This window comes from Atheta coriaria, unplaced genomic scaffold (assembly GCF_025399875.1).
Source record: "Atheta coriaria isolate IRGN ID8LTWV9N9 unplaced genomic scaffold, Caltech_Dcor_3.1 hic_scaffold_6_pilon, whole genome shotgun sequence".
Classification (NCBI taxonomy): Eukaryota; Metazoa; Arthropoda; class Insecta; order Coleoptera; family Staphylinidae; genus Dalotia; species Dalotia coriaria.
Window position 1 is genome coordinate 8981751 of NW_027045448.1, and position 21493 is coordinate 9003243.

Here is a 21493-nt window from a genome sequence, read left to right on the forward strand (position 1 = left end):
ACAGTAGTGCAATCACAAGACTAACATCGTAATATGTATATCAACACACTTAATGTTTAGAAAGTACAGTAGTTACGTAGATACAGTAGATAGTAAACACATTCGCAGATGAGCAAGGGTCCATCACGTCACACACTGACCCTTGTGCTAACAATTATATATATATCGCTGTATAGTAATTAAGCTATCTTAAGATTACAAATCACGAAGGGTCACTGCCCTTGGGCAAGTATGTACGCAAAGTTTTGCACTTAGACATTTTTGGATGAATAAAGTAGTAGTTACCGAGCAAGCATCGAGTGAAGATCGCCTCACTTCTCCGAGCACCTCTAAGACTCTCCGCTGCCTTACAACCAGCGTAAAATCCACACATCAGTCCTTCTGCTCTCAGCTTTGAACCCGGCGCCATCTTCAGAGCGCACGCTGGCTTCACATTGGTCCTTCGAACCGGATGCGACGAAATCAGGAAACTAAGGTTTGATTTTAGTTGTTTCATTTATATAAGCTCCACCAGAAAGCAATATAGGCACCCGGATTTACGACCCGTGGTACCTCGCGAATCCGTCCAGTTAAGACTTGTGGATCGAGTAGCAAGTTCTTGATTGGGAAAAAGAATCGCAATTGCATCTGGGCAGCATTACAAAGACAGAAGACTGCAATTTCCAAGCGAACTTCCATAGAAGCACTGACTATCATGGAAGCCGCAAATTCTTTTGCCAAAAGGCAAGAACAGATTAAATCAATTACATCTGAGGCTACAGCCGCAAAAACGCGAGCACAAATAACGGCTTTACAAGCCAAATTAGAAGACTTATGGCCAGAAACGTGGAGTAACCAATAAACATATGGAGGCAAAATCCGCATTGGACAAGTCCACGGTAGACCCCATTCATTCAGCAACAATCGCACAGCATCCACTCGTAAGACAAAGGAACATTCACCTCAAATATACCGAGGAAGAGATTGCCATGTGCGAAGCTGACAAGGCGAAAAATCCCGAATCATTTAACGTCCAATTCTGGATAGACGGAATATCCCGGGAATGGTCATTAGCACGGGAGCTCCAATACCGGATCTACGCCGAAGTAGATCCAAATCAAGCTGACAATGATCGCTTCGATACAAGTCGAAGAAGAATCACCTTCTTTCTAGCATGGTTGCATACACCAGCAGTAAACAGTGCACCAACAGCATCATCAGCCAGAGCAGAAGTGTTCGGAATTGCCGACGAGGAGCCCAAGATATCCAAATCCACGGTCACCGACACTCTGCAATCGGAGCCAGGTTCAGAACTCTCACTGATTACCGAAAATGCAGTACAGCAAATCGGGATTCGAAATCAATCAGCGAGAGCAGAGGTGTTCGGAATAGCCGACGAGGAGCCCAAGATTTCCAAATCTATGGTCACCGACACCCTACTATTGGAGCCATTAGACTTCAACACGTTTAAACTGTGGGAAAATCGCCCACTAGCCGATCCATACCTCTTCCGTCCGGGCAATATCGACATTCTATTGGATGGCTTAGAAAAACCTAGTGGATATATGGCACAAAATTCAGAGCGTGGTTGGCACAAATCCCCACAAATCTCAGCACAAGTATGCACTGTCAGCGGCCCCCAACCAGACTTAACACGGTTCTGGGAATTGGAAGAGGTTGAATGCAGTATTCAACCCACGGCAGAAGCAGAGAACTGCGAAGTATGGTACAAAGAAAGTACAACTAGAAGCAAGGACGGAAGATATACCGTGTGCTTGCCGTTCAAAGAATTTCCACCAAAACTTGGAGAGTCACGATCACGTGCACTGGCGAGATTCCTCCAATTGGAAAAGAAGATGCGGTGCAATGCAAAATTAAGAGAAGATTACCACACGTTCATGCGAGAGTATCTAGAGCTGCACCGTATGAGAAAGGTAAACAAGAGAGACTCTCAATTATACGGCTATTATATACCTCATCGCGCAGTGATAAAAGAAGAAAGTTGCACCACCAAATTACGAGTGGTTTTCAATGCATCATGCCAAACATCGTCGAAGCTTAGCTTGAATGAATGCATGTATGTTGGTCCGCAGCTCCAGAATGACATTGCGGATCTATTGCTTCGATGGAGAAAACATACAATTGTCTGTACAGCAGACTATACAATGGTCATAGATATCATCAAAAAGGACTTCTACGTCGACGACGTGCTCTCAGGAGCAGAAGACCTAAAGACGGCCAAGAAACTCCAATTGGATCTTCTCGAAGTGATGAAAAAGGGTGGATTCACTCTTCGAAAATGGTCTAGTAAACTTCCGGGATTAATTGAAGACCTACCCAAAGAACTGATTGACCAATCCACGTACGACGTGGGTTCAAGTGAAACGAAGAAAACGTTAGGGACCACCTGGGACCCACAAGAAGATACAATTATGGTCCGTATAAATAGGAATGTTTCCACCAAGATAACAAAACGGAGCATCCTATCAGACATTTCTAAAATCTTCGATCCTCTCGGATGGCTGTCACCGGTTATCATTATAATCAAACTACAAATTCTAAAACTTTGGAGTGACAAGATTGACTGGGATGAAAACCTAAATGAAGAAAATACAGAGAAATGGCAACTCTTCTGTCGTCAACTCCCGGACATCGAAAGTATTCAACTACAACGTTGGGTGTCTACAACTGCGAACATGGAACAACATGGATTCTGTGACGCATCAGAAAAGGCGTATGGAGCTGTCGTCTATTGCAGATCACCGAATGGCGGAAAGACGTATATCAATGTACTCCAAGCCAAATCAAAGGTTGCGCCGGTGAAAACCCAAGTCTCGTTACCTCGACTAGAGTTGTGCGCAGCAAAGATAGTAGCAGCGTTACTAAGGAAGTTAAGGATCTCGCTAGACATCTCGAACGAAAACATCTACGCATGGTCGGACTCGATGATCACCTTGGCATGGATTACCGGACCAGTGGAGAAAAGAGAGGTCTTTGTGGCAAACAGGATAGTTGACGTAAACCGAAATATTCCGACTCATGCATGGAGGCATGTAAGGACGCACGAAAATCCTGCTGATCTAATAACACGAGGGGTGGCACCAAACAAACTGAAGGAGAACAAGCTATGGTGGCAAGGACCAACATGGCTGACGCAGGAGAAGGAAACGTGGCCAACGCAACCGATGATACGAAAGGTCATTTCTACGCCTGCAACGATAAATATACTTATGGTAAAACCAAACTCCTCAATCATCAATCGTTTCTCGTCACTACACAAAATGTTACGAGTTCTAACGTACTGTCAACGATTTCGAACCAGAGACAAGGATGGAATGAAGTATGCAGAAATGGAGTCAACAATGCAAGCAGTCATCAGATTGGTGCAGCAAGAAGGATTTGCTGATGAATTAAAGGCGTTAACAACTGGATCACACATTGCTAAGGCAAGTAAAATAAAATCACTAATTCCATTTGTTGATCCAGAAGGCGTTATTCGAGTCGGAGGACGTTTGGAAAACTCTCAGCTTAAATACAATCGGCCACATCCAATTCTTATACCATCCAACCATCATGTGGCGAAATTAATTATCCAAGACGCGCATTACACGACGCTGCATGGTGGCAATGAAACAACATTAGCATTCACCAGAAGAAAGTTTTGGATTCCAAGAGCCAAAGAAACAATTTACCGGGCAACCGACAGTTTCCAACGGATCATTAAGGCCGAGGAGGAGATTGTCCGGGCACAAGAAGACACTGTGTGGAGAACAGTGCCCTCACACGCGTCCGTACTATGGGGAAGTACGATGACAACACTGTTATTTATATTAGGTGTTGTGGTAACAGTGGTTTGGATCCATAGGCGCCGACAAGGCAAACCCTCTCAACCACAAGTAAGCCAAATGGAGTTAGAATCACTCTAGATAATCGGCACCATCAGCAGACAGGATGTTCGCCATCATCAAAGAGCTTCACCATGGAGCCTTCATCGAACACCTCTCCGGCGCCGGCCCCCAGCATGTTTGCACCGCAAACAGAAAAGCGGCGGAAGTTTCCAACTTCTCACGAATTCGGTGTTGTGTGTTTATTTAGTGCCGATAGTGCGTCGCCGGGAACTTAGACAATAAATACAATTAAGTTATACAGTGGTGCAATCACAAGACTAACATCGTAATATGTATATCAACACACTTAATGTTTAGAAAGTACAGTAGTTACGTAGATACAGTAGATAGTAAACACATTCGCAGATGAGCAAGGGTCCATCACGTCACACACTGACCCTTGTGCTAACAATTATATATATATCGCTGTATAGTAATTAAGCTATCTTAAGATTACAAATCACGAAGGGTCACTGCCCTTGGGCAAGTCTGTACGCAAAGTTTTGCACTTAGACATTTTTGGATGAATAAAGTAGTAGTTATCGAGCAAGCATCGAGTGAAGATCGCCTCACTTCTCCGAGCACCTCTAAGACTCTCCGCTGCCTTACAACCAGCGTAAAATCCACACATCAGTCCTTCTGCTCTCAACTTTGAACCCGGCGCCATCTTCAGAGCGCACGCTGGCTTCACAGGGCTTCTCTCCCTAGATCTCCGTGGTCTACCTCGAAAAGATGGTGGGGAAGGTGCGCCGGTAGTGGTTACGTGTCCCTAGAAAGTTATTAAACAAACATTACAACTGCACAGTACACAAACAGAAAAATTTGTTCTTTTTTTCAACAATCATAATTTTATTCAACTTCAGTACAGTATTACTTTTCCTTCTTCTAGAGGTGGGTGTATTACAGTAATTGTTGATGAAAAGAACTGCACTGCAACCGCGAAGTAAGTACTTACATAGTACAAGTACACAGTACTTACAACCACGGCTCATCCCGTTATACCGCCCTCAAAATCGATTACACATGATGATGCGCGTTTGTTTTTATAAAACGCACCTTTACAAAACACGGAAATTAAAGTTACAAAGGTATTGTCTGTCTGCAAAAATATCTCTTTTGTTTCGTCATAGATTTGTTTCATCTTAAGTTCAATTTTCTTCTTACGTTAGCTTTCCTCTTAGTTTGTTTTTTCTTCCTGACATCTTAAATAGTTTTAGGATTACAAGTTACGTTAGTTTGCAATTTATTCATAGTGATCTCGGCTTTGCTCCTGTTGATTACCCTTTAACTTTTGCAAGGTCAACAACGCTTAATATCTTAATTACATACACAGTAAGATCGTTAATGTTACGCTTAGTTGTTGTTTGCATGATTGATTTGTACATCGTAAGCAAGTTTTGTAAGAGATCCATTTGGTGATGTTTCCAATTTACAATAATCAATTAATTTCATACGAGTTAAACGAAGTGCATCAGTATCAATTAGTACAACTTTTTCTTTAAACATGAGGCACAATCCTTAATACATTTTGTTTTCTTACTTATGAAAATGAATTGGTGGCTTGCAAATTTACATTGTTTACTTTGCTGATCGAAATGCTAGAAAATTACCATAATAATGCTATATTACAACTTGTAAATCCTCATTTTTCTAAATACAACGGCCGCAATATCAACTTATGACTAAAATTCCAATAAATTAAGTTTAAATGCGTTTGATTAAATATAAGAAATGTTGAAATTATGTAGCAGATGTTTTGTTATTGACATTTAACCTTAACTAGACTCGCAATAACCTTAGAATAGTATTTAATACTAAAGAAATTATTTACATTAATTATTTGGTATACTTGCATCTTTGTTTACATTTAAAATTAATTATTGTAAAGATATCGTTGTACAATCTACGTAAGAAGGCATAAATTAATACACAATTTTGTTTTCAATCATAAATTAGTGTTGCCCTCCTATCGGATCTTCCAAAATTATAAGTTTTTTTGAATATGAACAAACATTGTTTGCATTTATAGTCCGCTTTAATGAACTAGAGAGAAGTTTCAATGGCGCGGAAGCATCCAGGAGGAAAGCATTGCTTAAGCAGCTAACACTTCTTTCTAACAGTCAACTTCTATGTAATTTTATTTCAAAAATGTTCACGCCTACTCTAAAGTAAATTTGATTGTTAATAATCGAATACAGTAGAGACGTAAAACCTATATGAGTAATTTTGGACGATTTGCAATTATTAAGTGTACTCCGACTCAGCAAACGTTTGAATTCTCACATTTCGAAAGATCTCTTCAATGCACAAAATGAATAATAAATGCTATTAATGTTTGCATGCGTTTACATCCTCGTGTGCTACCTCCAGCATCCAACAACAACTTCGAAGATCACAAGTTTCGTCTAAGATTCGAGTTTCAGTCATTCATTTTTGTTTTATGTTTGGTTTTTGCTTAGTATTGTACAAATTTGTGCACCGTCCAATCGCCATTAACTATTACCAAAATATGGAATGTTGCGCCACACTTTTGTTGATTTTACTCGTTAATTCATCACAATCCATCTGCTTAATACTTTTTTCTTTCAAATTATCTACTTATTTTAGATATTCCTAAGCTGCACTCTCATTCAGACGCCGTCCACTTGCTCTCCAAGCTTGGTACGCAAGTTATTGACTTAATTCTTAATTTTATAACGTTTACTTGCTATTAAAATCCTGAAGTCTTCATAAGACACTCGATATCCTCATCTTCGGCGGCTGAGCTCTCCTCTGACGACGGCGAGAGATTCTGGGACATGAGTGCAGCGCCGAGGGTTTGCGCTCGTCGCACAGGCATTCGCGGCGTCGAGCGTAGAGACGGAAGCCAAGATGGCCGCCGGCCGCCGCCGATCGCCTCTTCAGGGATCGTATCCCTCTTTATAGACCTATATAAATTATTAAATAGTATTACTATAACTGAACTGAAGAATTTAAATTCTAAAATTAAAAACTCAGTGACTTTAAGCGCCATTTTAAATAAAAATTTTAAATGTTTCTTGCTAAAAGTACTAAAATGCATAAAGTAAGCATGCATAAAGTAAATAAGGTGTAAGTATAATGAGTGTTGTGTAGTGTTAATGCATGCAAACGCAGAAAAGTCAAAATCAATAAAATATGATTGGGAAATCTAATGAAAGCGACAAATATGTTACTTGACAAGTTATTAAGTTAATTTTTGATCGATTATTTCGAGTTAATTAATGGTCATTCAAAGATGATTGTCAAGTCCTTATATTTTATGATAAACTGAATACTCTAAAACAGCTACTCCGCTAATAGTCTAAAATCTTGAGGTCTATTTCAAAATACCGACTGATGACCATCAGCAATATACTTACATGTTAATAAACTAAGAAACCAAAGTAATCGCGTTACCCGAATCTATTTGTGCAAAGTTTTCAATTTAATGTCAGCCAATTTCATTCAAATGTTTAATGTAACTCAAAACAAAAAATAAGTCGACTAAATTTGGTTAGCCAGCAACTCAAACAAAACAAAGAGAAGTTTAAAGAGAAAAGAAGTATAAAACATACGAAAGTCGAATAGCTTTGAGAGCTTCGCAGTGAAAAGTGAAGAATTTTAGAAGAGAATAAGAAATCAAGCGTGTCGTGTGCCAATCAGACTGAATTCTGTCGCAGCTAGTCAAAATTTAGTTGCCAATTTTGTTTGTTTTTCTTTGGTAAAAACAATCATATACAATTGAGAGAAAGAGATATTAGTGCAGTTGCTTAATGGCGAGCATACGAAACTAAACAAACCTCCTTACATTGGTCATCATCGTGTACTAGTGTTACTGGTATCAGCATCGTCAACACACCCGCTTAGCTCGAGCATGGACCCGCGTCGTGCTTGCCTGCGCTGGCCCGAAGGCGTCTGCGGAGGCGGCGGGATAGCACCAGGACGTTGCAGGACTCCCAAAGGATCTGATACGCCATCTTCAATTAGTAGCACGGCATTCGGACCAGAAGCAGAACCGCGGCGATCTCTTTGTGGTGAAGATTCATCATTACTGCTTATTTGACCTGAACCAGTGCTTTCCCTTCGGAACAGACCAATCACGGATGATCTTGGGTTTTCAATTCCTCCTAAAACGCAATTTTAGATATAAATAAAATAAAATGTGTGGAATAATTTAATATTCACCAAGGAACGTAGCTGATGGTGAATTATACGCTAAGTATTCCTTGTTTGAAGCCCACGCAGGAAACTCGCATTGTTGAATTGGTTTACAATCCTCCATTTCATCATCTCGTTTCCAGGGTAACACACTTTCGGTAGCTGTGGGTGTAGCAACACGCATCAGTTCTCCACCTGTAAATCGATATCATAATTTAATGCTCAATTTCCTCACCAAGTCAGGTTGCTCGTAATTTGATATCCGCCAGCGTTTACGACAATTTGACAACATCGAAAAGCGTAAAAGAACGGATTAAAATGCAAATGGGTGTACGTACCGTCGATGGAACCTTTCGATAACCGTTTTCCCGTGTCCGAGAAAAGACTATCATCTGTAACTGAACATAGAAAACATTCATAGAAAACAAGCTGCACATTGGGCATACAGAGTATGAAGGCACAAAGGTATGATACAGATAACGACGGCGATTAATGTGCATGCTACACTACATCGACAGTGCCAAGGTCAATTAAACAACGTGTGCATAATTACATCTAGGTGTTAAAGCGGTTTTAAAAGCAGGGTTAGTAAAGTAGTAAATATATACAACTATTGTGTCGATTGGTATGGGCTAACTTAGTATTTTTTTGAAAAAAATCTAAAAACATGCAAAACTAATTGAGAGTGCAAAGCAAAATGTCACATATTGATTAATCCGTAGATATTATTGATTGTAGATGTGGGCCTAATCATTTACTAGTCTATTGAGTGACTGAAGTGACCAACATTAGTTGGAAAGAATTGATATCTATATGTCTAAGGTAATGCTGGGGTGGATTGCTGGTAACGTGTAGATAATATTAAAAAATACATAAACTACATCGGAATGTGTCTGCTGGACTCATTTCGGGCATTCTCTTCGATGGCAAGTTTAATGCAGAGATAGAAAAAATGCACGATCCTGATCGCTCGTTGGTCGTACCGTGTGGGTCCCGGCGCCACGGCAGGCACCCCTCGACGGCGGTCGTTTTTTTACTTTTCGTCCCCATCAATGGGGTTAATTGACTAGTCAGACTTCCGCTTCCTTCAGTTCCAGCACTCAGCGGTGCTTCTTCACTTGCTAAAATTATATCAAAGATATCATTTTACACCAATGATTTGCAATTATTCTCCTGCTAGATTTGTTTGAGACTAATTTAAGTTAGTTGATTATTGTTTAGTATCGAATTACTTGACGTCACACACAAATATCATGCTGCAAATAAACAAAATAATTTGTTCTCATTGAAAGCTGATATAGATAGCTGTCAGCCCAAGGTAAGAACGTCAAATCCATACCAGAATCTTAAGATTCATAACTGTTCCCCGAATGTTTGAGTAAATCACGTGTTGTTTGTGTTTTTTTCAATTTGCACAACACTTATCGAGATCTCTTTTCTCGAGAATGCAAGTCATGCGAATACTTACGCGATGACTTCGCTGTGAATGTGATGGGACTGTCCCAATCCTCTTTGCTCGATTTGGGTTCTGTTGTGTCGTTATCTTCATGCAGAACTTCATCGATGTAATCTATAAGTCAAACAATAAAACCACAAATGTTAATTTTGCATAAATAGTGAGGTTTTGGATATTATGGAATTGATGATTAAATAATAATCATAATATGATCAAAATAATAAGATAAAAATGTGGCGAATACAGACCCTGGTATTTACCATGTGAGAATTGTTTCGCTGTGCCATTTTGTTGGAATTCTGGGAAACTCACATGATTTTGTTTCCCATCCTGTAAAATAAACAAATAATAAACTATAATCGCATATCACGTTGAATAAACATAAAATACAAACGCAGCAGTAAATAATCCAAACATACTTTATTTAATTTCTTGCTGTGTCGCTTGTGGTGATGCTTTTTATCAGCAACGAGTCTTCTGAAATTCAGCTGCATGCGATAATTGACCTGCGTCGAAAGATCTCGATCATTGACCGCATGGCGGCTGTAACTCAATCGCCGATGCTATGTAATAAAAACACAGTGCATTAATACAACGCGTGTTGAATAATAAAAATTAGTCGTTGTTATACTTTTACCCGTTTGTAGGGCTTGCAGAGTTCTTCTGCTAGCAGATGATGAATTTTAGCGTCAGTCATATCCTTCCTTGAAGGATTATATTCCAATTCTTGCATGTCAATGTTCCATGTGCTGGTATCCAATTGACTGAAGCTCGCACTAAAAAGTACAAAATGCATACATCAGTAATTAATTTATGCATGGCGCATGCAAATCGGGTTTAGATATAAATTATATCGGTAAGTACGCATACAGGATGCAGTGCATGTTACAATATCTAAAATGTGCAGATTTATGACATTCTTATATTGAAAATAAGAAAATATGGACTTATTTCGTTTGATTACTTCACTTTTACACAAATTTAAGGTAACTCTGTACTTATACAGTCTGGTAATAAATATCTAGTGATATCGGAATGTTAATGGTTAAATTACTTTTGCAAGGACGAGAATACGAATAGATTTACATGGAAAATCTCACCAAACACATCCATGCACAAGGCAGAGTTTTTAACTACAAGTCGACTGTACGGGCACGTAAATAATTGTTCTGGCTTGAGCCGATATAATTTACCAGGTGATAATTTTGGGGGCGCACCTGCCGTTGAGGTTTCCCGCCGTATAGTTGCGGAAGATGGCCGACATGCTCTCTGTCCCGGATATGTTACCGATGGTAGATGCATTGCGGGTCATATACTCCATTGCGTCCTTCATTGCGAGTTTGGAATATGTCTCGAGGATTTTCGGCTCGGCACCTTGATGATTTCGCAACAAATACGGCCGGATAAATTTATTATCAAACCGTTTAAATCTGTAAATCAAAATAAAACATTTTATCGTTAAAGTTAAAGTTTGGTTATGAAAAGTAATTTATACCTGTCACGAACATGGTAATTTCCATGCTGGCCAACAATATCTTCAATAGCGCACATCGTGTGATCCATTAGCTGTAACAAAATAGCAAACCCATAATTTCACACACGCCCTGTTGAAGGAAGTGATAAATTTAGCACGTACCCGTTCGTGAATACGTTCGTTCATCGTAGGCTTCCGTTTCTCGGCTGTCTTCACATTGAGAATTTTAACTAGTGGCTTGATTGTGATACCCTGAATAAACACGGTGAAGTAGACGACGGCGATCGTTGTGGTCATGAACATCGGCTGCAGCGGTACCACTTTCTCGTCGATGAGTAGCACTAGTGCAAATGCGACCGCCCCTCGCAGTCCGCCGTAGGACATGACAAACTTCTCCACTTTGCTTAATTGATGCAGCCGGAACTTGTTTGCTATCCAGGTTAACACAATCACACCTGCAAACGCCATTTCACATGTTAATTATTCCTAATTGCTATGATTACAATCTCACAGCTCTTCAAAATGGCAAAATTGAAATAAATTTTTACCCAATATTCGGTACACTGAGCAGAATATGATCGTCAAGATGACGAACCATGTATTCCAATCGTGATTCCTGTTTACTGTAGCAACGCCCAAGAACATGAAGATAATCGTTTCCGATGAGCTGCTCAGCATTTTCATTGCATATTTGATGGTTGTGTGGGACTTGTGTGAAATATTCGCCTCGACATAGTTTTTCATCGTGATGCCACAGAATGTTATGCTGAAAAACCAAATTGATACAAATTTGTTTGTCTGCATGCCGGATCAATACCCGACGGCAATAAAATCATTAATTCCAGTGGAGTGCATTTCCCCACGTTGTAAACCAGTCATAAAAGTGGAATACTCACGCTAGAATGCCAGACATATGGAAAATCTCCGCGTGAAGGTACGCTAGATAAGCCATCACAAAGATGAAGATTGGTTCGATGACGCGCACCTCGTTGGTGAAGCGTGTGACAAAACCGGTAGCGAAACCCCAGAGAACGCCAATTACTGTACCCCCAATGGCTACCACAAAGAAATTTGCAAATCCAGCCAATATATCTGTGTAGATGATATTCTCAAGACCCATTTCACTGTAATGCTCAAACATGTGGTACAGCACTACTGTCACGGCGTCGTTTAACAACGACTCGCCAAATACAACAATGTACAAGATTTCATTGACTTGAATTTCTTCAAAAACAGCCAACACCGCCACTGGGTCCACAGCGGAGATGAGCGCGCTGAACAAGAACATCTCAAGCAGCGGCGTTGTACAGCTGAAAAGTCCTGTTGTGCCTACCGCCCATAAGGAAGCACCTGGTGAAAGTAAATTGGGTTGCATAAGTAACACAACTATGGTTATGTTATATTAGGTAAGTTACCTATAGTTAAGGTATTAAAAATAGTTCCTATAACGGCAAATATTAATATGGTGCCCAAATGATCAAAGAAGAGCCGATTTGGCATGAAATAACCAGCGTCCAGGATGATTGGCGGCAGCATGTAGAAGAAGAAGGTGTCAGGCGATAGTGGCGACATGTGTGCATCCGTAACGTGCACGAGAATCACTCCAATCACAACGCCAACAACAATCAACAAACAAGACTCCGGAAAGATTTCGTTCAACTTTGGTGCCATGTGAAATCCTGGAACAAATGGAATACTTAAATGTAGGTATATGTAATTACGATTATATTTGTTTTATTACATAATATAATAAATCAGAATCGCTAGCAATTAAAAGGAAACCATTGCGAAAAGTGGCCATTATCGCTAGTTTCCGTTTTAACTTTCATGTCACGTGGATTATGAGACGAGGCAAAATGGAATAATGCGACGATGGCGCCGAATCGACCGACACAAACATCCTCCGCGTTATAGAACGACCTTTCCGCACGGATTTCTAATTAATTCCCTGATTGTAATGGCTTTCAGCCCCGGGGAACGAAAATCCAATAGGAAAACATAAGAATAACCAAATATCAAAGTCTGGATAAACAGAAGCATAACATGCATGCTTCCATTGTGATTTACATATTTACTGTGAATATGATGTAAGAATAATATTATCAATGTGCAAAACGTAAGCAATCATCAATGGTTTTCGCATGTAACGTTGCATTTACGTAATAACATGAAACATAAATATTTCGTAGATAATTTTCATGCTGGTTTGTAACAATGTCATAGTTAATGATAAAAACAATTCAGCGTTATATAAATAAGTAGAAGTTTTTAATTTTAACTTACTTAAAATTCATTTTCAAAAGAAATTGCATTTATGTCCTGAAAATTGCGTAATGTAGAAAAATCCATTTATCGATTATGCGTCGATTTGAATTTACAATGAATAAATTCTCTAGGAATACCTAAGTGTAAGAAATAATTGCATTTTCAGTCAATTTTCACATGAGACTACATTCTTATCTAGAATAATTGACAGTTATGGTTAAATTAATGCATTTTGATTGAATATTTTCATAGGAAATCAAAAACAAGTTTAAAAAAATACAAAAGTAGTCAGACTAACATTTGATAATAAAATATTGCAATATTGTAAATACATACCTACTCGTATATCTTTATTATTAGTACAGAAAATAATTTTACTGTTATTTCTGTTTTTTTCTCATAATTACTCATTGTTTATGTTTGTTCAAATAGTAGTTATTCATATAAATAGCTTGATGTTTGTGGTTTAATTATTGACTCAAAGACTCATTCATTTGGTTGATTTTTGTTTGTGTTAATCAATATACTAGCAAAACACTGTCTCACACAGACAAAAATAGTAAAAGAATTGGAATGACAAAAGAAGCAAAGAAAAACAAGTAATGTGTTTTGATTACCTAATGCAGACTGAGTTTTTCCCTTATGTAACCGACATTATTCCCATATTCCCAGCGGAAAAGGAAGCTTCTATTTACAAGAGCCGCTGGCTTATTACGGCGAAACATTATCAAACTTTCAAGAATAATAAAACCAGGCATAACTGTGGAATTGTAAACATAAACTTTCTCGTATCCTTTGGAACTTCCCAATTCAGGCTTGTTTATGATCGCATTTTTAATTTACAAACAAATTAGGTAATTTTATATGAATTTGTGGTTCAAAGAGAATATGAATTGGTTCATTCCAGTGGATTATCGATTGCGATGACCAGTTTTCAAGTTTCCAAACCTCGTAGAGGTTAATTTGCCACTTTGATTGCTCTATCAAGCAGATAATATCGAAACGATGAAGACATCGCTTAGCAACGTGTGGAAGGTTCATTCCGTTCAAGGAATTCACTTCAAGATTTACTTGGAAATTGGTGTATAATGTAAATTTACACATAAATCCACCGAGATTTTAAGTTAAACGATGTTCGCTGGCATGAAAAATACATGTTCCATTTTCATTTCTGCGAATACGAATATTTCCCTTTGATAGCAGATATTTCTTGTCATCACACGAGTTGCGTCTAATTGCGCCCCGATTGCACGCGTTTATCAGAGTAATTTTGCACGCGCACGAGCAAAGACATTAATGCATGAGTTTCACGTCGGCCCCGGCTTCCAGACGGATTGGTCGCGCGTCGCCGACGATGCGGGGGCATAATTTTCCGCGGGCCGCCACCAGCCGAAGGACGCGCCACAAGGGCACCGCTCACGACAATCGATATTCCCTGACCCCCAAGCCGAATGCGATGCAGCGTTCCGCAGCCGGCGCGTGGCAGTTCTCGTGCAACAGTCGTGTATTTTTCTTTCCGAAAAACTGATCGAAACAAAAGCTGGCAGACAAGCAGACAGGAGGCGAGTAATTTCTACATATACCTATGCTCCTCGAAGATATATTACTATTGGTTGTGGATAGAGTCAGAGAATGTCAACGGTGGTGCAAGGGAAAAGTAATGGAAAACGTGCCTGACCGTGCAAGTGTTTGCATAGCGTCGGGAAATTTCTATTTACTTCTGCGGACCGACCAAACATGCAAGCAATTTAAGGATTATTGTTCACTTAGCGTAACATTACGGTCAGGCAAATGTCATAAAAATTGTTTATGGAATAGGTATTTCTTTTTTATTTTCTTTTACCGTTTCGAAATGTATTTAGGTCGGTCATCGGGCTCTTAATTACCTGCTATGAACGTGTTTTGTTCAGCAAATTCGGAGAATCGAAATTGTATCCAGTTAAGTGATTGAATGAGTATCAATTTCTCTTAATTCTAGAGTTAAACCCTAATAGAACTAAAGTGAAAGCTATTAATGAAGCAATATAATCGAGAATCTAAAAAATAAAACAATTTTCCGTCAAAATTTAGTTTCGGCGCCACCTGGTGGCCGAAATTATAAGCTTTTAGTTAATCACACTAATTTTGCTCTAAATTTTAACTTTATACTCGGAAACTGCTACAAAACTCCAAAATTAACATAAATAATAGTTGGTAGCGTTATTGTGCGACACTGTAGGGGGATTCAAAGCTCAATTTGATTGATTACATACACAATTGCAATTTCCACCACCAGGGGTCGCTTAACAACGTTGATTTAACATGTTTGATTTTCCTCGATGTAATTCCGCACCTGTCATGCACATAAAATTAATATAAAAAACTGGGCTACTCTAATTTGCGATTAATAACCTATTAATTTTCATTTTGCGTTAACAGCTGCAGAAAAACACGCAATAAAGTAGTATTTTCTTAATCTAAATCAATAAACGATTACGTTGGCGAGAGCTTATAAAGCTTCGCGGTAATGCTCTTCTCTAGCGTATCCGTGAAGCTTCTGTTTACGGCAGACATTTGTCGGCATACATATTACCCGTGTGTTGGACGGACGAGTTGAGAATGTTTCCTGCATTCATATGTATTCCGTATTCCAGCGATGCAGATGAAATTAATCGTTCTATGTACGCGTTTTATATATCAACATTGGTGAAAAGCCGAAAATAAATAAGCAACGCCAGTGTATTTGCGCGTTACGCAAAATTGTTTGAAATTGTAACGCGTTTATAGCGCAACTATGGCGTGTAAGCTTTGACGCAGTAAGTTTTTTGTATACAACAAAAATTGAACGCTAGTGTGAACGCATAAAAATATTTGGCTTTATAGTTGCGTGATTTTTCACACGCAATTTCAAGGCTTGCGTTCTACAAGTGAACGACTTTATAAACGAGCGACACGACCTTGAAAAGCAGGGAAAATCTGGAAGCCGACTTAAAATCTAAAAATATCCGATATTGCCACTCAGGTGATTCAATTTATTAAAAATATATTGACATCAAGCAAATAATGTACCTTTGATTGATGTTTGTATTAAATAATTCTGAAAATGTACAAAATTTGCCAAAATAAACACATCTTTCAGGCTTTTAATGGAATACATCTGTTTGCTTGCAATTTCGCAGGGAAAAATGCGGGTCATGCATTAACTAATTCCGCATGTCGATTTATGAGTAACTAAAGACTTGCGTGTTTGTATTCCCATGCGAAATGCGATGCTAACGTATTCATAAAACGTGCGTGGCCATTGCTGGCAAACGTGAATCCGTCGAAAACCATTGAAAGCACTCGAACTATTTATAAAATTGATGGTTTTCAGTGCGGCATGTGTAGCACGCGTGTGCAACAGATCGAGACTCAAAAATGTAGAATGCACGCGACCGGATGTAGATGGATGTAAATGCAGAATGGTAAAAATGCAATGCATTCTGTTCTTTTATTTATTTTTTTCTCTAAATTTTTCAATTTCGCCAAACGTTACACACGTTGTTGGGTAGCCGCCGATCGTGGAAACGAATCGACGGATTCAATTTCTATTTCTACAAGTTTCTGTAAATAAGATTCGTGTTTTGGATCGATTTCGACTTGAATGATCTGCATTCCCTCACAGTTGATTTTTAGGTTAGAAAATGTCTACCAAAATTAACCCAATTCGTGACGAAAAGGTTAAAGAGAGAATTAGTCGATGTACGAATAAAAATCACGTTTCACAAAACAAAATTTGCAAGTAAGATGCAAAGATGCTTAACGTCTTGAACGCCTTCTGAATATTTATCATATACGCGGGTTGAACCAAAACACAAAAAGCCAGTAATGCAGAATGGCGGCGCGTTTGTCGCGTTTAGCATTAATTTGCAACATTGTTGGTCTTATTTTCATTTTACATGAGTACAAAACCACAAAGTATCAATGTAGATGACACACCTCACAGGATATAATGAGTGCTTTGACATAATTTTATGCATGAACTCGTCAACAATGCCTGCGTTTTATTAAAACAATTAGTGCTAAAAACATAAGTAACTTCCTTTACAACAACAACACTAAACGTGATTTAAATGTATTATTGCTTAACAATAACAATAACTAATAACAACAAAACAAGACACATCCGGTGCATTGTATTGTTACAATTTTTACGATATTTTATTATTATCTAAACGTACGCATCTGCGATTCATTACATCATGATTATTTAATTCAACGGAACTTAATATAACCTCAAATATAAATAATGGAACACATGTCACATAATTTCGATTGAATATTTTGACATGGCGTAGTTTAGCAGGTGTGTGCTAGAAGCTAGACTAACGCAATTGCGAATGAAGACCGATTGACAAACGGTTCGTTATGTATGTGCTAAAAGGACGAGTCTGCGAAACGAAAGACGTGTCATGCATGCTGATGACTCAATCGACGTAGCAAAATCGTGCGAAAAACGAACGCATTTGAACCGGAAACGGAGACACGAACTATTTTCGTCCACAACATTTTATTGACTCGTAGCAGAGCAAAATTTAAGATTTACTTTATATAAAAAGCAGTAAAATTATTTATTTTATGAAGCACGTTGCGTTCTTTATTAAAAGCAAAGACACCCGCAATTCAATTGAATCTAGTTGATTCTGGAAACAATCCGAATGCGTGAATATAACGAGCAATCATTTCACATTTGCGCGACGCGCAACAACAAGTGCGCTCTCGTCGAATACATAAAAACGTGCTTCAACTGACATTTTAAGTTGGCACACTGGACGTGCAATGCATTTCTTGGCGCAGCATTCAATTAACTTTTTAATTAAAACCGCAATATTGTGGATCGTATCGGACGGGAGCGGATCTCCAGCTCATCCGCCTCTAAGCTCTTTATTGCCTAGAGCAGGCGATGGCTATGCTACCGAGTAATTAAAACAAATCATATATGAATCGTATATTTTATAGAGATCTAAAAACTTTTATTATCTACACCCGCATCTCACTAATTCTCGCCGCGACCAAAGAATGCGTTTTTAATTGAATAATTACTATGTGTTACTATGTTGTTGACGGAAATCAATTGAATTAAATTGGAATGCATTCAAACATTCTTTTTAAATCCAAAACATGCAGAAAAATGCATATGTGTATGTATGTTACGTATTAATTCCAAATCGGCTGAACGGATTTTGATGTAATTTTCAGGAAATGGGCTGATTACTGTAGAAAATAATCCTGTATAGTTTGATAACAACAATATAATACGAGAAGTATAAAATCGAAGTTGTAAATTGTTACGGCGATTTAATATGGGTTAAAATTACATAATTTGAATATAGATGGCGTTAGGTTGCACTTATTTGCATAAAACTCGCGAAAAACACCTATTTATATTATATTTTATAATTTTAACGTAAGGTCCAAAACTTTTGAAACTTTTTTATAGCTTGTAACAATTTTTAACGAGATATTCAAGTAAACATTGTTTTTGTTAATAATGTTTGACATACCGTATGTTTTATCAAGTTTACTTTTCGATATGCAACGGTAACCACGTGTAATTATGTGTTATCAGTAAAATCCGGCACCACTTCATACACTTCAACATGTTTGATTAGTTTAATTACACAAGGGAGCCAAGCAATTCATGTGTAAGCTGTACAAAACATTATAACATGCTAAACATAGAGTGAAGGATAAAAAACTCGAAACTTTATCAACCGATGGGAAATATAAAAATTAAAAATATGGTGCAATTTCATATATCTACGTTTTCCGTCTGATAATAAACACAATGCAATGTTGGAATTATAGTAGTTTTACCTTTAAAGTATATCCATAAATTATTTTTTAATACAACTCCAATTGTATTGAAATGCAATACAAACAAATCTTTCACGCTACGCAATTTCCATCAACTAAAATAAACGCGACTGCAAACTTTGAAGTGCAAAAAACTTTTACTTAGCATCTAAATTTGGAAACGTACACAAATTCAAAGTAAATATATAAAAGCCGAATGAATCCTTGACTTCAATTTGATAAATAATATTTTTCCAGTTGAGTTGAGTTTGGCCGAGCATTTCTTCACTTTATGCTCAAATATTTAATGTTTGTTACATGTTTACTGTCGCTCTTTGTGCACACAGAACATAAACGCAAAACAAAAATGTGAATCATCTGTACACTGAGTAGTAAGCTCTTTAATTTGAGAATTATTCACACATTTAATCATAGAGTGTACTAAGAATTATGTTAAAAATAATTTAGTCACATAAACCTTTAAATTACTAAGAGCTTTAAACATGTCTGATAACAATTCGCGTAGTGATAATATAAAAACAAAAGATATGTTATAAAATGACGTCTATCCAATTATCATGCAGATAAATATATAAAACTAGCAAAAATTTGTTTGTTTTTAGTTGATGTGTAATTAAACTTTGTGCAAATTGATTTTTTATAGCTCTTTTCGTTATTTGCAAATAGTTAAATATTCCGCGTATGTAATTATCTAATAAGTGGTTAATTTAAACTTAAATATTAACCAAACAAAAGTTATTATTATAAACATGACGTAATAAGTAAACAAACCGAGGAAAATTTATTATTGCAACAACAATGTAAATTAGGCCCTGGCGAGATAGTAACTAAGTCCGTCATAAAATTAGTGTGTATAGAAATATCGCAAATAAAAGATGAACTTTACTGACATATGTGTACACAATTCTTATGATGATAAGGCTATATCAACTGTAGTTCGCTCTGTAATTTGATAAATGCATAGTTTTGGTATTAAAAATGCCAAAGGTAAAATGTTCCCGTAGGTAAATACAAAAGAAAAAAATCAATGTCTTGAAAAAACGTCTAAACGCGTCTTTAAGTGGGTGAAAAGAAAAAAATAAGTTAGTTTTGCCTCCTGCACTCCAACGACCGCATTTCGTCGACTGTCAACGGAAGTTTTTGTTAAAAATCGATGCGTTATCGATTCAAAATCAATTTTCTGTTATGTCCGAGCCCACACGCGTTTGTTGACGTCCTGTGACCTTTGGAAGCGTTACGTTTTGTTCTGGTTTTTAGTATGTCAAGGGGTTATATTTATATTGATTCACCGGCGGTTTGTTATGCTGGCATAATTTTCTAGAGGGCGATTCTTGACGGCTTACCTATTTTCGCCAGACTGGCGCAGAATATCCACAACCCGATGATGAACGGCACCTCCACTCGAGCGAAGGATACCGAAGCGACTTGGTAGCGCTGTGTTTCCTTCTTAGCGGTGGTAGTGGACTCGGCATCGCCTTCAGCAGTAGTTGCACCGCTGCCGTCTCCTGAAGTGGTGGTCATCGGCGACGTGGGCGCGGACGCCGAGCGTTTCGCCGCCGCCGGCGTGTCCTTACTGGGACCCATCGGTCCAAATTGCAGGCCATTATAGTTACCCGCTGGACCGACTGCATCTTCGCCGGCGACGCTTTGAGCTCGTGGAGCAGCGACGCATGCATCTAAGCAGCCAAGCGCGATGGCCAGCAGGAGCAGCGTCCTCGTCGGCGGCGCGTCTCTGCACGCGCGCCGCGAGAGGTTTACTCCGTGTCGCAGCAGGTACATATCACATATGGGCTAACGCGCGCGTGTCTGGAGGACCGCCGTCGCCGAAAGTCGTCGTGACTATGCTCGGGCAGCAGGAGCGGCGGCAGGACGCACGCATCGCACACCTGCCGTGGAGAGATTACTGCCGAGTCCAGACGAGGGCGTCGCGCGAGGCCGACCAGCTGACACACACGCACCGAAGAGCCGGCGGGACGGCGCCCGAAATGTGCGCAATGAAACGTCCCCCGTTCGATGGTCCCACCACGCACGCGCACACTTTTCCGCAAACTCCTCGACGTTTTCCATCCACAAACGGTGCCCTTTGCGTTTAGTTATCCTTCAAAACAATCTCATTCACACTACTTTTAAGTTCAAAGTTTATATTTTATACTCTACTAATCACCATGGCAACGCAAAAATTTAAAAAGTAAAATTTTAACTACGCAACCACAGGCTTTATGTGCCACGACAAAACTGACAAAACAAAATGATAAACGGCCAACCAAACGACCGGAGGGTCACACTTCGATTGATTACATTACCCGCACTATGTTTAAACAATTTCCATACTGAAATACGCGTCGTGACGTTAATCGTTTGCTACAGTTGACGATTTCATTGTCACACGCCGAGTTTTTGCGCACTGAGTCGCGTCCACTGTTGTTGTTTTTAATGTTT

The 21493-nt window shown here is 38.7% G+C and overlaps 2 protein-coding genes across 17 annotated transcripts; one reads left to right on the forward strand and one right to left on the reverse strand.

Annotated features, from left to right (window-relative positions):
* Positions 1-845: 845 nt before the first annotated feature.
* Positions 846-3905, forward strand: LOC135794699 (uncharacterized). Its single transcript, XM_065306067.1, has one exon. It carries the CDS (start codon positions 846-848, stop codon positions 3903-3905), a length of 3060 nt encoding a protein of 1019 aa, XP_065162139.1.
* A 782-nt stretch (positions 3906-4687) lies between these two features.
* On the reverse strand, positions 4688-20833 carry Nhe2 (Na[+]/H[+] hydrogen exchanger 2). Of its 16 annotated transcripts, none has more exons than XM_065306292.1 (16): positions 20398-20833; positions 12370-12633; positions 11851-12304; positions 11503-11720; positions 11117-11409; positions 10976-11046; positions 10698-10910; positions 10118-10256; positions 9900-10043; positions 9741-9810; positions 9493-9594; positions 8906-9145; positions 8363-8422; positions 8052-8219; positions 7726-7993; positions 4688-6793 (listed from the first exon to the last, which is right to left on the reverse strand). In XM_065306292.1, exons 1-16 carry the CDS (start codon positions 20831-20833, stop codon positions 6577-6579), a joined length of 3357 nt encoding a protein of 1118 aa, XP_065162364.1. In that variant the 3' UTR covers positions 4688-6576. The 16 variants fall into 16 exon arrangements, with proteins under 16 accessions (XP_065162364.1, XP_065162362.1, XP_065162363.1 ...); XM_065306290.1 differs by having other exon boundaries at positions 9729-9810; XM_065306291.1 differs by having other exon boundaries at positions 10112-10256.
* Positions 20834-21493: the final 660 nt, after the last annotated feature.